Genomic DNA, 13,738 nt, shown 5'->3' on the forward strand with positions numbered 1-13,738 from the left:
CTGCTCCAGTGAATGAAGCGTGTGTGTCCACCCCACCCCCCCCTTGTGCCACAGCCACTCAATGCCACTGACTGCCTGGCCCCCCTTGGTATTTGCATTTGAGATCAGTGTTATAGAAAAGTGATCGCAAACAAAGATAAGCAGAGATCAAAATAGAAAAGACCTTAGGGAGGAGGCTTTATTGGAACCAGTCCTTGTAAACAGGAGAACCTATATTCTACACTGGGGCAGGGCAGCAACAGCTCAATAAGCCTTGCGTGCATGTTCAGAAGACACTGAAGAGACCCAGCTAACACAGAGTAGAGGGGGAGTGCTGGGGAGTGAGCAGGAAATTAAATCGGTCAGAAGATTGGAGCCAAATTATGAGAGGAATTTAAAAAAAAAACCTAGCCGAGGAGATTGGGCACGATGCAGTGAGCAGTGGGAAGCCTTTATAGGTTCTTGAGCGAGAAAATAACCTACAAGTGGTGTTTTATTTAAGCAATTCAGAGTGTGTTGTGTGGATTAAGGGTGGGAAGGAGGACAGGATGCAGGGTGGAGCCCAGTCAGGAGTAGTTGCAGCAATGGAAGCCTGCGGGGTGAGCACTAGGCTGAGTGTGGTGACTCAGAGAAACATTTACGGTGTGCGTAAGAATTGGTAACAGCAGATAGGTAAAGAAGAGAAACAGGGAGCTCTAGTGGCACTACAGCTTTTCAAACAGAACAATAGCTAACATTTGGGACCATGCACCTTACACAGAGGATCCTGGGGAGTCCTCACAAGTCTGTGAAGCAGGCGTTATTACTCCCACCATCACCACTTTGTATAATAATTCAGGAAGCTGAAGGCATATGCCAGTGAATGGGAGGTTTGAGATTTGGGCCGGGTCCATCGGACACTGAAGTCCATGTAGGGGATGATGCATGTGAAACTTTATACATATGGAGCTAGAGATGACAGCCGTGCAGATGGATATACTCTACAGGCGCTTGAAAATAGAGCACTGGACTTAGGGTAAGACATCAGGGACACACTTGTGAATGAAACGAGTTAGTGTACATATGGCATTTGGGACGATGCCTTTGCATAAAAAGCCCCACGTGTGTTAGCTGTCATTGTTAATATCTGCATAGAGGTGAATACTAACGGCATGGATTTTAATAAACTGGCTATTGATCAATAATACGTCCAGAGATCTGTTTGCACAGTTATAAATCTTTTACCCAAAAGAGCTAGGAGCGGTGTCATAAAGGAAACAAACTTGACCTTAAGATGTCTGGGATACAGAAGAGACTCCTTGGCAGTGAGTGGCCCTCAATCTTGACTGCATTTAGGAAAGTTTAAAAATCTGTGTTCAGACCACACCTAAGACCCATTACATCAGAATCTGTGGGGGAGGGACCCCGACGTAAGTGTTTTACATATCTCTCCAGATGACTCCAAAGGTGCAGTCAAGGATGAGAACCATTATCCCCTACAGGGAGGTCAAATGTAACCAATGAAACACGTGGGCACATCCAGAGACCAATGGAGGGGCAATGCTTCCTGGGTGCTATTTGAAAGACATCGTTAGTTACACGATCTCAACAAGCATGAGGCTGCTGTCTTAGATGGCTGAGGGACAGAGGAGCATCCAAGTCCCCTCAGGGGTGGCAGAACCCTGCTGTCAGTGCTGCAGACTAGTAAACCCAGACAGCTCAGAAAGCATCCCCAAAGAATCAGTTTTCAACAGCAAGATCATTGACAGGGAAGAGGGAAAAGAAGAACAAAGGACTGAATGAAAATCTTTCAGGACAGGACTCAAAAGAAACATGATTCTTTAAGAATTCATTACTTAAAAAAACCCCAGCATATATTACACTATTGCTGTATAACCTGAGATGCTTAAAAGGATGTGGGAAATGCCATAACGCATTCCATCAATAGCAATACAGACACTTAATAAAAATTAGCTTTGATTCCATTTACGCTCTAGGTAAAGTGATTCAATTACGGAGACTCTGGGGACAGACATTGTTAAATGCAAAAATTCTTTTGCTAATAGTTCTATTATGAAAAAAATCATTTACACATTACTTCATGGTTTAAAAATTACACTGAATTATGCTGCTGGCCCTTGTCAAATTCTTAATGCAAGTCAGGTTCAACTGCCAAGAAATTCCAGGGCAGGAACAATATTACTCCCATTTTGGAAATCAAAAGTGGTCTTGGAAAATTCAGCTAATAGGATTGTATGGGAACCATAACTGCAAGTGAAGTTCTAGGATATAATACTCCTACAGACAGAGTAATTTTATGGTCTTTATTGTCTTAAAAAAAGGAAGTCAGATACAAAATGGTCAGTGTTACTTCAGGAAGTGATCAAATGAATGGCTAACTTCAGGGATGGTCAGCGTTATGTTAATTATTTACAGGAAAATTTCAGTAACAGATATTGAGTTTCTTTTCTTTATATAGCTAGGCAGACCTAAAGTACTTCCATATAGTGTTAACACTGTTACAAAATTGCATAACCATATGCAAACTAAAAAAATTCTGCCTGAGAAATACTTAGAGTGATACTAGAAAAATCTTGGCATCAAACTTCTAAGAAGCCTGGAGTATTCTCTGATTCTGGATGTGCCACCAGACACCCAGACAGTGTTGATGACAAGCTCTCACTCTGCGTTGGTCGGGGACGGAGCTAGGCCTAATCTAGCATAGTTCCAGGCCTCTGATTGAGACAGCTCAGAAGCTCACTTCTTTACTGGTCCACTTTTTAAAACACAAATCTCTATAACTTTTTTGGTTTTCTTTACAATTCCTTATTAGTAATGAGAACAAACTCTCAAGCATTGTAATAATTTCTGGAATATTTCACCTTCGGGTACATAGCTCAAAAATGGAAACTCAGGAAAAAAAGCTCTTCCAAAGTGGCTGGCACAAAGCACAAGCACTGAAGCGTTCACACTTTCGTTATATTCCCTGAGTGGTTAAAGGCCCTCAGGTCATTGTTTCGAGCTTGCTTATGTTTCATTTACATACTACATATTTTAAAAAACCGACTTGATAGTCTGATGTTTCAGACCATGGCAAATTAGAAGCAATGTATTTAAAGGGGAAAGCAGAGGGCATGTCAGTGGCAGGCATCCTCTGACAGCATTAGAAGTGGGGGACAAGGGAGACCGACAACAACAAAAACCAAAAACCAAAATCCCTCTCTCGCGTGACAGAGCTGTACTGGGCTTTCCTTTGGTCTCTGGAATCACAACTCCCCCCATCCCCACCCACCCAGGGAGCATCCTTCATTTGTACCATTTGGTTTCTAGATCATCTCTGTGGAGCTGAGCAAAGAAAGAGAAGGGACAGAACACCGTTTCTAAAAACAAGTATAGGGCGACTTCAGGGACTGTGGGAAAGATGGGGGAAGGGAGAGGGGGGAAGGGAGAGGGAAGAAGGGAAGGGATAGAGGAAAGGAGGGAGAGGAACAGAGAATGTCTGTGAAAAGAACAGGAGATTAGATAAGCAGCAGCTAAGATGCTAAGGCTTTGGAAGGAGAGAGGAAAACAGGATCCTCAAGGAGGAGCACTGCGTGTCGGGAGTTCCCTCTCATATCCCAACTCCTCATATCCCGTGCCCTCACGACAACCTTCGGTAAAGACCCATGTGGCGCTTCAGGGCTCTGTGGTCTCTTTTACTTCTGTTGAGTATGACCTGACGCTGGTCCTAGCTTCCAGGGAGTCCAGTTCTAGTCAAGTAACAACAGCTCCCTCTGTACGATGATTCCCCAAATCATGAAATACCCTCAATGCACCTGGTTACATGGAAAATTCCCATAAGTGAGCACATCTCCAACATTAGATAAATTTGGTGCTATTGCATTTAAAATTCCTAGAAATGTGCAGCTACAAAAGGTGTTTAAATAAACTTCTGGGTCCCATATTTGCCATAATAAACCATATAGTCTTTGGAAAGATCTTTTCCTGCTGGCATAGCTAAGGTCGGGATTGGCATTATAACGTCCTTAGAAAAGCAAACATTCACATTCCAAAATTTTGACAAATTTTAGGTGAGCACTCTCACAGCTGCAGAAAGCAGTGAGTCAAAGTTTCCAAAGCTCTTGTCTCTTCTGTACTTGAAAAGACATGTAAATGTGCTCGGAATGAGGAAAAGTGTGGAAAGTCTACCAGGTTCTTAGGCATTCTGAAAGAAGATCATGAAAATTTATTACTGTCGTAATTTTCATAATATTATTCCCACACTCCTCAAAGGGATGAAACTCAAGTCTCAAGAAGGAGGATCGGACAACGTAAAAAAACCTGTTTGAAGTGTTTTCACAAAAACTTGAGAGATGCTGCTGCAGGACAGTCTATTTTACTCAAAGAAACAGAAGCTTGCTCCAGCAGGTCCGAGTGGCTAGCTAGCCCTGCCCTCGTCTCATGTGGAATTAGTTAGAGTTACTGCCATTGGTATCAGGCAGTATATCCCAATTTCAAGATCAAATGAGGCCCACTGAAACAGAGTAGGCCAGAAATATGGAGATGATTCTTCCTGAAAATTAAAACCACCACAAACACTGCTAGCAATTTAGATCTCCTTGGGCTCTACATGTTTTGGGGAAATGTTTAACTCTAAATCTGCTTCCCGAGTGCATTGTATTACCACCCTGGGGTTACTCATGGACATTTGTGAGGCTAAATTAAAAGAAGCCACCTTGTCATCATTTAAAATGTCCAGCCAGTCTCAAGAGCACATGCCTTTGTGGGGCTTGGAAGGGACAGAATCTGATGATCTACCTTTTTCTGGGGGAGGATGGGCCAGAGAAAAGGCCTGGAAACGAGAACCTTGGTTGGAATAAGCAATAATCCACACAGCTTCATTTCTTTAACCATAAAGCATTCGGTAAAGGGACAACCCATTTAAACATCATCATAGGTCCCTGCTAAGATAAAGACCAGGCAGAATGATTAAATATCTAGGCAACCAGCTCTGCAAATCAGGAAGAAATGGGTTCGTAGATTCCTGTTGTTAATGGTTCAAATATTCACAAACTATAGTTCTCAGAATCCAGTTTCCAAAAAGAAAGAAAAAGGAATAAATTCACTACTAGATGCTTGTTACGGTTTGCTCCAGCGAGATATTCTCCAAATAACCATGATGGAGGGTGGGGGGTGGGGCTTAATCACTATTATTCCCATTTTACAGAAAAAGAAATTCAAGCTCAGGGAAGGAAGTAAATCGCCCAAAGTCACACATAGTTGATAAAGACTAAGGCCAGCTGTAAATTATATCAATTTTCTCCTACATGTTAAACTTACCTGTAGTGTCATATATTGGGTTGTTGGAAAAGACATGGCGCATTTTTGCAATGAAAAACATAGAAAAAAAAATATGTCATGACTTTTCCGACAACCCAATGCTTCTCTTCATCCTGTATCATCAAAATAGGTGTCCCTGCTTTGTTCCAAAGCGGGGCTTTTGCCTCCCATGCCCTGCCTTCCTGTGGGCCTGTGCTGTGCTGACAACTGCCATTTTGTCCCATTCAAGGAACCACTTTCCTGCCACCTGCATCGCATGCCCTCTGCACACACACATGCTCAACGTCCCCATCCTAAAATCCCTTCCTTAACCTTTCTCCTTCTAAGTACTGTCTCATTTTTCTTTCCTTTCATATTTCATGAAATGAATACATCTTTCGTTCTTTTCACACTGTGAAAAGAATACTATATACTCCTGGCTTCTACTTTATACCCTATATCCTTCTATAACTGGTTACATTCCAGTCTGTGACCTATTACTTCATGGAAACTGCTCCAGCAGAGGCCATATCTAACTTCATGATTTTTCAAACTTAGTGGCCTCTTCTCAGGCTTCATCCTTCTTGAATCCTTTGAAAATTGGCCCTGTTAACCACTCCTTCCTCCTTGAAACTTGGCTTCCCTGAAAAGACTTTCCTAATTCTCTTCCAAAATGCACTGGCTTTCTTTCTCTCACTCGCTTCTCTGTCTCAGAGGAACTTCCATTCTGGGGTTCCTCATGTTACCATCCTTTATTTTCTCTTATTCCCACAGACTTGTCCTCTCTAGTTCCTCTGATCTACACTCTGGGCCTCGACTGCCACCAGCATACCTGAATTCCTAGCCACCAACCTCTCCTGAGCTCCATGGCTGTCTGTTCCAGTTGTGTTTGGGTATCTCCAAAGATTCCTCAAAAAACATGTCCCAAAACAAACTCATTTTTCCCATCCCCTAATCTTTTTCCTTTCTTGATGAATGATGTGACCATTTGCCTAGTGGTCTAGGTGGTGAGGCCCTCAGAATCTGCCTTACCTAGACTCAGAGTCCTGGTGTCTCTACATCCTACAGATAATGTGAATTCCCTTTTCTCCATCACCACTAGTCCAGCCCTATAGTATGCCACCTGGGTTAGGGCAACATCCTCTCAAATAATTTCTCTGACTCATCTCTCATCTTCTAATCCATCCTCTGTATTGCCACCAAACTGATCTTGGTCACCAAGTATATTTCTGTGATTGTAAATTTTCATTGGTCCACATAAACTACAAAACAAGGCTTCAATGACCAACTAGCCCCAGCCCATCTTTCCAACCTGAGCTTTGAGAACTTGCCTTCACTTGTATCTATCAATTTGACCTAAACTACTTTCATGCTTCTGTGGCTTAGCTTATGCTACTCATTTACCTCAACTATCCTTTTTTCGGTGCACCTGGTCAACTCCTATTCCTCATTCTTCAAGGCTCCCCTTCATACCTGTTATCTTCATATTTCCCCAAACACCCCACCCCGACTCTTGAAGGAAGAATTGTTCCCACATCTGTGTTCCCATACCTCTCTTCATTACAGGACTAACCACAGAGCTTTCCAGAGACATTTGTTGACTCATTGCCCCACCATGAATCCTCCTTTCAAAGGCAGAGACTGTATTATTCATTTCTGTGGCACCAGGATTCAGTTCGGTGCTTGCATCATAGGTGGATGCTCAATAAATCTGTGTTAAGTGAACAAATTAATAGACTTCTTCCTGTTTGTGGTATTCAATTAGGCTGTAGCTTCATTATCATAACAATATGTGAAAACATGTATTATATATCAAAGAACATAGAGTAGCTTTTAGTGACACATCTGGAGTTTGTATGTCTATTAAAATAGTGTTAAATTCTGATAGCTCTTAAAGTGTGAACAATACATTGCCTATAACAAAACTAAATAGCTGATGTCTGTCAACATTATGACTACCTTCTATAAAAAAACCTTATTTGCTGAGCTCGTTTTTCTACCATCCATCCATCCATCCATCCATCCATCCATCCATCCATCCACTCCTTCATTCACAACATAACTCTTTCAAAAAGAATTTGAACTTAAATATTTTAGTTTGTTTCACCTATCAATACGTCCCATCTGCCTATAAGTCTCTAGTCGTCCTATCTAACATAGTTAGTGACTACTGCAGGGAAAAACTACCCAAGTCCATTAAACTGACTAATTTTAATTCTCTATTATTTCTTGAAAGTAGAGATTTCTTTTTATTATTCATTGAGTCAGTCTCTTAACTAGAGATTTTTAAATCCAACAAGCTCACATAGTATTTTGTGCCCTAGTATTTTCCAAGGTACATTAGGCGCGATATAACATCATGATAAGTAAATTCTGTATCTGAGTATGTCCCACTGCTCACGTTTCTGCTCCTGTTCTAGAAAGCCATTATCTTCCTGTCAAACTGAATTCCCAATGGAAACAAGCCAGTTTTAAAAGACAGACAGTGCCATACCATATGTACCTGTGCTAACACTAAAGCTGTCCCCGAAGTGTTCCTTTCCTGTCCTTTAGGAAGAACAGAACTTCAGGGCTCACCCCTCAGAGAGTTCACTGTGAGCTGCAGGTGGACTCACCTGGTGAGTTCTGGGGAGAGGACACGGGGGAGCCACGTGGGGACTGACAGTAGCTGGGATGCAGTAAGGCATGTGGAGGCACATAAGACATTATCTCTTCTTCAAATAAACTGGGGAAAAACAAGAAACAAAATGCATACTTTAGCCAACGAAGTGGGGAAAAGTCTTGTTCCCACAATGAGTAAGACAGTCGATTCTCCCATTCTGACCCTTTCCATCTGCGGTCCAGTCCGTCCCAAAGGGAGCATTTGTCTCCTTTTTCCTTCAGGTAATTCTTGGGACAAACTGGCTGGCTGTTGCCGTGTTTGTGAAACCTGTGGTTACTTGTGTGATTTCCTACCTACTTTGGACAACATAATTTCTGTTTTGCTACTTTAATATGCGAGTTTGAGCTTGCATGTGTGTTTGAAATAGTACGTGGGTTTTTAAATTTGAGAATAAGATTCAATCACAACAGACAATGCTTATTGAGAGCCCATAGTAGATACACAAAGTATATTTTATATCTTCATTCCAAGAAATATACAGCAGGGTCTCAGCCTTCAAAGAGCTTAGGATTTAATTGGAGAGTTAAAGGCAAAATAAAACAAAATGCTTTCTAAATAATTACAACTGCTAAATAATTAGCTCCCTCATTTACTCTGGTTTTTTATAATGTTTTTCAAATGTGAGTGTTTTGATGTGAGATTATTAAACCTAGGGTCTTCTTTCTCCTCTACAATGAAATTTCTGTTTCTAACATTCTTCTAAAATATAGTAAGTAGGTAGGTATCTGATATCTTGGAATCCCATTATATCATAAATATTGTGATAGAGAAAAGTAATATTGATTGCACTAAGCTCAAATATACAAACACTTAACAAATCAGGATGAAAACAACAATAAGAGTTTTTAAATGAAGAGGTGGAGGTAGGTTTTCCTCAAACTTGACCAAATCTAGAAACCTGTTACTTGTTTTCAAAGAATTTTCAGAAAAAGTGGCAACAGTTTAATCTTGCAGAGATTTAAGGAAAGGATTCCTAAGGGCCAGAGCACTGGTTCTCAACTGACGCAATTTTGCCCTTCCCCTTTGGCATCTGGAGGGTAGAGGCCATGATGCTGATAAACACCTTACAATGCGCAGACTAGTTCCCTGAAAAAAAGACGTATCCAGCCCAAAGTGTCAACACTTCTGAGGCTGAAAAAGCCTGGGTTATAGCAATGCAATAACAACTTGGTAAGTCTTTTTCTTGTTTTTCATTCACATGCATACATGTCTCCTAGACCATTGTAGCAAAAGCATTTTTAGACATGGTATTTTTTAAAGTCATCTTTCCACTTTTAAACTATAAAAGTTAACAGCTTTGGAAACAGAACCAGTAAGTAAACATATTTGTAATATTGAATTAAGCCCTGAAATGCCTTATGTCCTTTATTCCTTTTTCTTTTGGGTTTTCTTCTTTTAAATTGATTTAAAGGCAGTCTTTATGTATTCATGATATCTTTGTTTTATGTGTTATGAAAATATTCTTCCAGTTTGTTACCTTTCTTTATGGCTTTATATGTGATGTCTTTCGTTACGTAAATTTTAAAATTTGAATGTAGTCAAATTTATCAATCATTTCCTATATGAGCTCTGATAAAGGTACATTTTTTTACATGAATTGAGTTAGTGAAAGAATATATGAAATAGAATAATCAATAACAAATGCAGAAAAGGTTATTTAAAATTTCTTCAGTTTTATAACAGCTACATTGGAAAATATCCTCACATGGGTTCATTTTGAATTGAATAATTTCCTAGCACTATATCATCAATACATTTCAGCTTGCTGATAATCAAGTCCATTGGTGCCAGGAGTGATTTCCTTTTTTAAGGAATAGACAAAGTTTAAAAACACATACAAAGTCTTCCCTTATGTATGCAACAAGTCCATTGCTTGAGTTTATAGTCACTGATTCAAATGACTCAAAACCAAAGTAAAATAAAAAATAAAGAACTGAGGATATTCCAAAAGGTTTCAATAATCATTAAATATTATTCATTAAGCATACACATATAATACATTGTCACCATGTATAATTATTAAAATAATAAATACATTTGATCATCCAAACAAAATATGTTTAGAATCGAATAACATCATTTGTAAAAATTATAGAACTATTATATACAAGTGAATTTCCCATGCTTCTTCAAAGGCCCATTAACTTCAGAAAATGTGCTTATTTCCACAAATGGGAGAAAATGTAGCCTTGCTCCTTATATCTATCTATCTAACTATCTATCTATCTATCATTTATCTATCTATATCGGTTTCTACATATTTTAAAATTCTATTTCATGATACACAGAAACTCATGCAAACTGTGGTGTTTACCAAGTACAAATATTCTAAGCTATACTGTAACTTAAACTATTTAGGACAATACCATCTAAAGATTATTTAACTAAGGACAGGTGAATGATAATCCTGGTTTCTGTTTTACAATCATTTTGTTTTTACAAATACCGAAACAGAATTCTTTAGTTTGAACGAAGAACTCTACATTTCTAGAATGAAGCAAAAGAGTCATGTCTTAGCCAGAATTTTGTAAGAAAACTTACTATTTTATCATCAACCAAACTATGGTAGAAACATCATACTCCATATTCACTGACGAAACGTCTTCCTGATCGTCTGGCATACTATATCCTGTTTCCAGAGCTAGCTCAGTCAAGGGCCACCCCCTAGACTGAGAAGTAACACCCCTGATAGGTCTTGTTCAGAATCAAGAAAAGTGAAGTCTCTGTGGAAAGTGGTTATATGACGCTTAATTATGCTCCAACTATCCAGTAAAGGAAAATAATTTTTTAGCTTTAGTTTTAAAAATATGGCAACTCTCAAGTAGGCAGTTAGAAATGGTTAGGGTCAAGATCATTATGAATAACACAAATGAGATTGTTAGCACTCTGGGATAAATAAAACATTGGCTGATATGGCTCAGCACGACTTTCCCTTTAATTCTATGGAGGTTATTTATGGTGGTGACTGTCCCAACCACTGGGTAATGCAAAGCGTTATTTTACTCTGACCTCCTACATTTAAAGGGTAATGTTAAAAATGAAGAAGGCCTTTGAAAACTTGTTATTTTCCCTTCTAAACTACTCTAAAATTTAAAAACCAAAGCTGATCCAAGCATCAGGAAAGAAAATACAATTGGTCAGTTTTATGAAGGGCTATCAAGTTGGCAGTGAATACCAGTGACCAAATTTCAACTTGATCGGATCTCCCAAACCTAAACAAACTCTCAAAACCATAAAGTAAATAAATAGTATTGAATCAGCAAAAAGGAACAAAGCACATTATGAGGAAAAAAAAAAAGAAAATATAAACATGACCTCTTCTACTCTGAAAGAGTAAGCTGTGTAAACCCTTCTGCGCCGTTATGGACCATTCCATTCATTGGCCTCTACAAACCTTTCCTTTCTCCAATACCACCTCCTTTGCCAACTGGGTAAAAACAAAATCAAACATCTCAGTGACAAGAAGTGCAATCTGAAATGAGTTTGGATCACTAAACCAGCATCCACCTCTTCAACATGAGTATTCCACAGTCTTCAAGAATAAAGGAGACCTTTTTAGGCTACCAGTGTTGTCATATTATTTTCTAAAATGCTCCACAATCTCTGATGACAGGAGACTTTCTACTTCAAGAAATAGTGTTACCTACCTCAGCAACATAACAAGGTCTGCATCACTTGAAAGACGCACCAATCCTGGGGTCCCTTCAGTTCGGATAAATTGGATCTTCTCCCTATTCAAGCAAAAACAAAACAAAACAAAACAAAACAAAACACAAAAACAGTTCACAATGTATGTGGTAGACTTTTGGGATATAACTCAGTGATTTAGGCACCATTTAAAAAAATAAAGTTCACAACACTTGTGGGGTAACTAATATGTGGCAGCTACTATGTGACACCCTAGAAATACACATCCAAGACACACATAGTCGTTTACCTTCAAGGAGAACCTCATGGGTATCATCACCCAGTCCTAATGCTGGGAAAAGATGTTTTTCTTGCTTTCATCATTTTGCTGCCCTAGTACTACTATAGGTAGTAGTATCATCCAACCAATAAAACTCAGTCTCTGTTTTGCCTGTGGTGGACTTGAATCTAGCAACAGTCTATAGACCATTCAGGCCGGTTCTGTTATTCCAAAAAGTGAGTGTGTAGGGATAGTCATCTATTTTCCTCTAAATTATGGGTGATGAGCACATTCTTACTTGGAAGCAGATAGTATCTATGTATTATATATTCAATATAAAAGCATATGGCTCTTTCAAATAAGTGAAACACTGAGTTACTACAGTTGGTGTAACAGGTTGTGTGTATCTCTGTGCAAATGAATATCTATTTTACAAACACATATCAAACACAACAATGGAAGATAGTTCTACCATTATTTTTATTATAGAGATATGTGATAACACCAAGTTTTTTTTTGTTTGATGAGTCACGTCACTATTTTTAATTCTTCATATGAAAACAATTTTAACAAAATGTTTCCTAGTTGCTTCCCTTCATTTACATCATGCTATTTTAAAGTATACCATATTAATATGTATGAAATGAGGAAAAAATAAGAACATAAACTATGGTACTGAAAGCATTACATTTGATAGGACTATAGGGGTCAACACAAGTATGCAATTTTACTTTAAGTGCTAATGACCATATATTTGGATTCCTGTATGCTTCAAAATAGCAATGTCTGATATAAGTATTTATTTAGATTTAGTTCTTATCTATAGAGAATTTTTGGGTTGATATTTTCATAAAGTTCTACTGCGTTTTATACTTCCAAATTCCAAATTCTCTTCTTAATCGCTTACAGGCTTGAAGGCAATGAGGTGGAAGGCAAGGTTTAATTGTTCCGATGAGAAATTCCCCAATACACAGAAAAGTCACGTAGCTCAATTTGCCCTCAGCCACATAGCTTGTGAGCAGCAATAAACAGTTCAGTTCTCAGGGTCTTCTGGCTAAATCCATTTTACACAATATGTTAGCAGATAAAGCAACTAATCTTTGGTACAACCAATTTTATTTTCTGTTCTTCATTGCCAGTATATGTGTGTGTGTGTGTGTATGTATATATGTGTGTGTGTATGTATATATGTGTGTGTGTATGTATATATGTGTGTGTGTGTGTGTGTGTGTATATATATATAAATATAATGAATGGCAGACATGTATGGAATGGAATTGTTTTGAGGAGACAGGCCAGCCTCTCTGCTTAAAGTCATTTCAATCTGAAGGCTTGAACCAAGCAGAACATTCCCCCTCAAGCATTACAATCACATGTCTGAAGTACATGACGAAAACCAAGGTTCATTATCTGATGTTTGACTTTTTGATAAGATATATAAAAGTTGGTTTTAAAAAACTAAAAGTTATTGTGGAGAAAAAAAATGAACAATAACCAAAAATATACTCTTGTAAAGGTCAGCAACAATATGCTTTGGTCTTGAAGACTGTATCTCCAACATATGCACTGTTTACATCCTAATCTATTTTCACAATGAATCAGTAAACGGCAAAACCAGAAAACCAACAGGCTGAGCGCCCTCCTCCACTTCTTTCACTGGAGCTAGACAGAGCGGGTGACGTGATGATACCTTGCTCTGGACTGTGGCTTGTACATTTCCTGTGAATAAGGAAGAGATCATAGCTTCCTGAGTCACAAGGATGACAGGCTGAGGAAAGCAAAGGGAAAGACACCAGAGGAAATATGCCAATTGGGAAATTTTTCATCACTTTCCAGATATTAACTCTTACACAGTGAAGGCAACTGATCTATTTCTTCAGGCAAGAACATACCAGAGGCAGGCTGGGACTAGT

At 38.9% G+C, this 13,738-nt stretch overlaps 1 protein-coding gene across 3 annotated transcripts in view; it reads right to left on the reverse strand.

The window, feature by feature from the left end:
- Nucleotides 1–13,738, reverse strand: part of HECW2 (HECT, C2 and WW domain containing E3 ubiquitin protein ligase 2) — a 360,649-nt gene that overhangs the window by 41,302 nt on the left and 305,609 nt on the right. For all 3 annotated transcript variants that reach the window (XM_019635678.1, XM_019635677.1, XM_019635680.1), the window contains 2 exons: nt 11,566–11,649; nt 7,872–7,981 (listed from right to left, as the gene is read on the reverse strand). In XM_019635678.1, coding sequence (XP_019491223.1) covers nt 7,872–7,981; nt 11,566–11,649 — 194 coding nt within the window. The remainder of the gene's footprint in view (nt 1–7,871; nt 7,982–11,565; nt 11,650–13,738) is intronic.

The sequence above is a fragment of the Hipposideros armiger genome, unplaced genomic scaffold, assembly GCF_001890085.2.
Source record: "Hipposideros armiger isolate ML-2016 unplaced genomic scaffold, ASM189008v1 scaffold_23, whole genome shotgun sequence".
Lineage (NCBI taxonomy): Eukaryota > Metazoa > Chordata > Mammalia > Chiroptera > Hipposideridae > Hipposideros > Hipposideros armiger.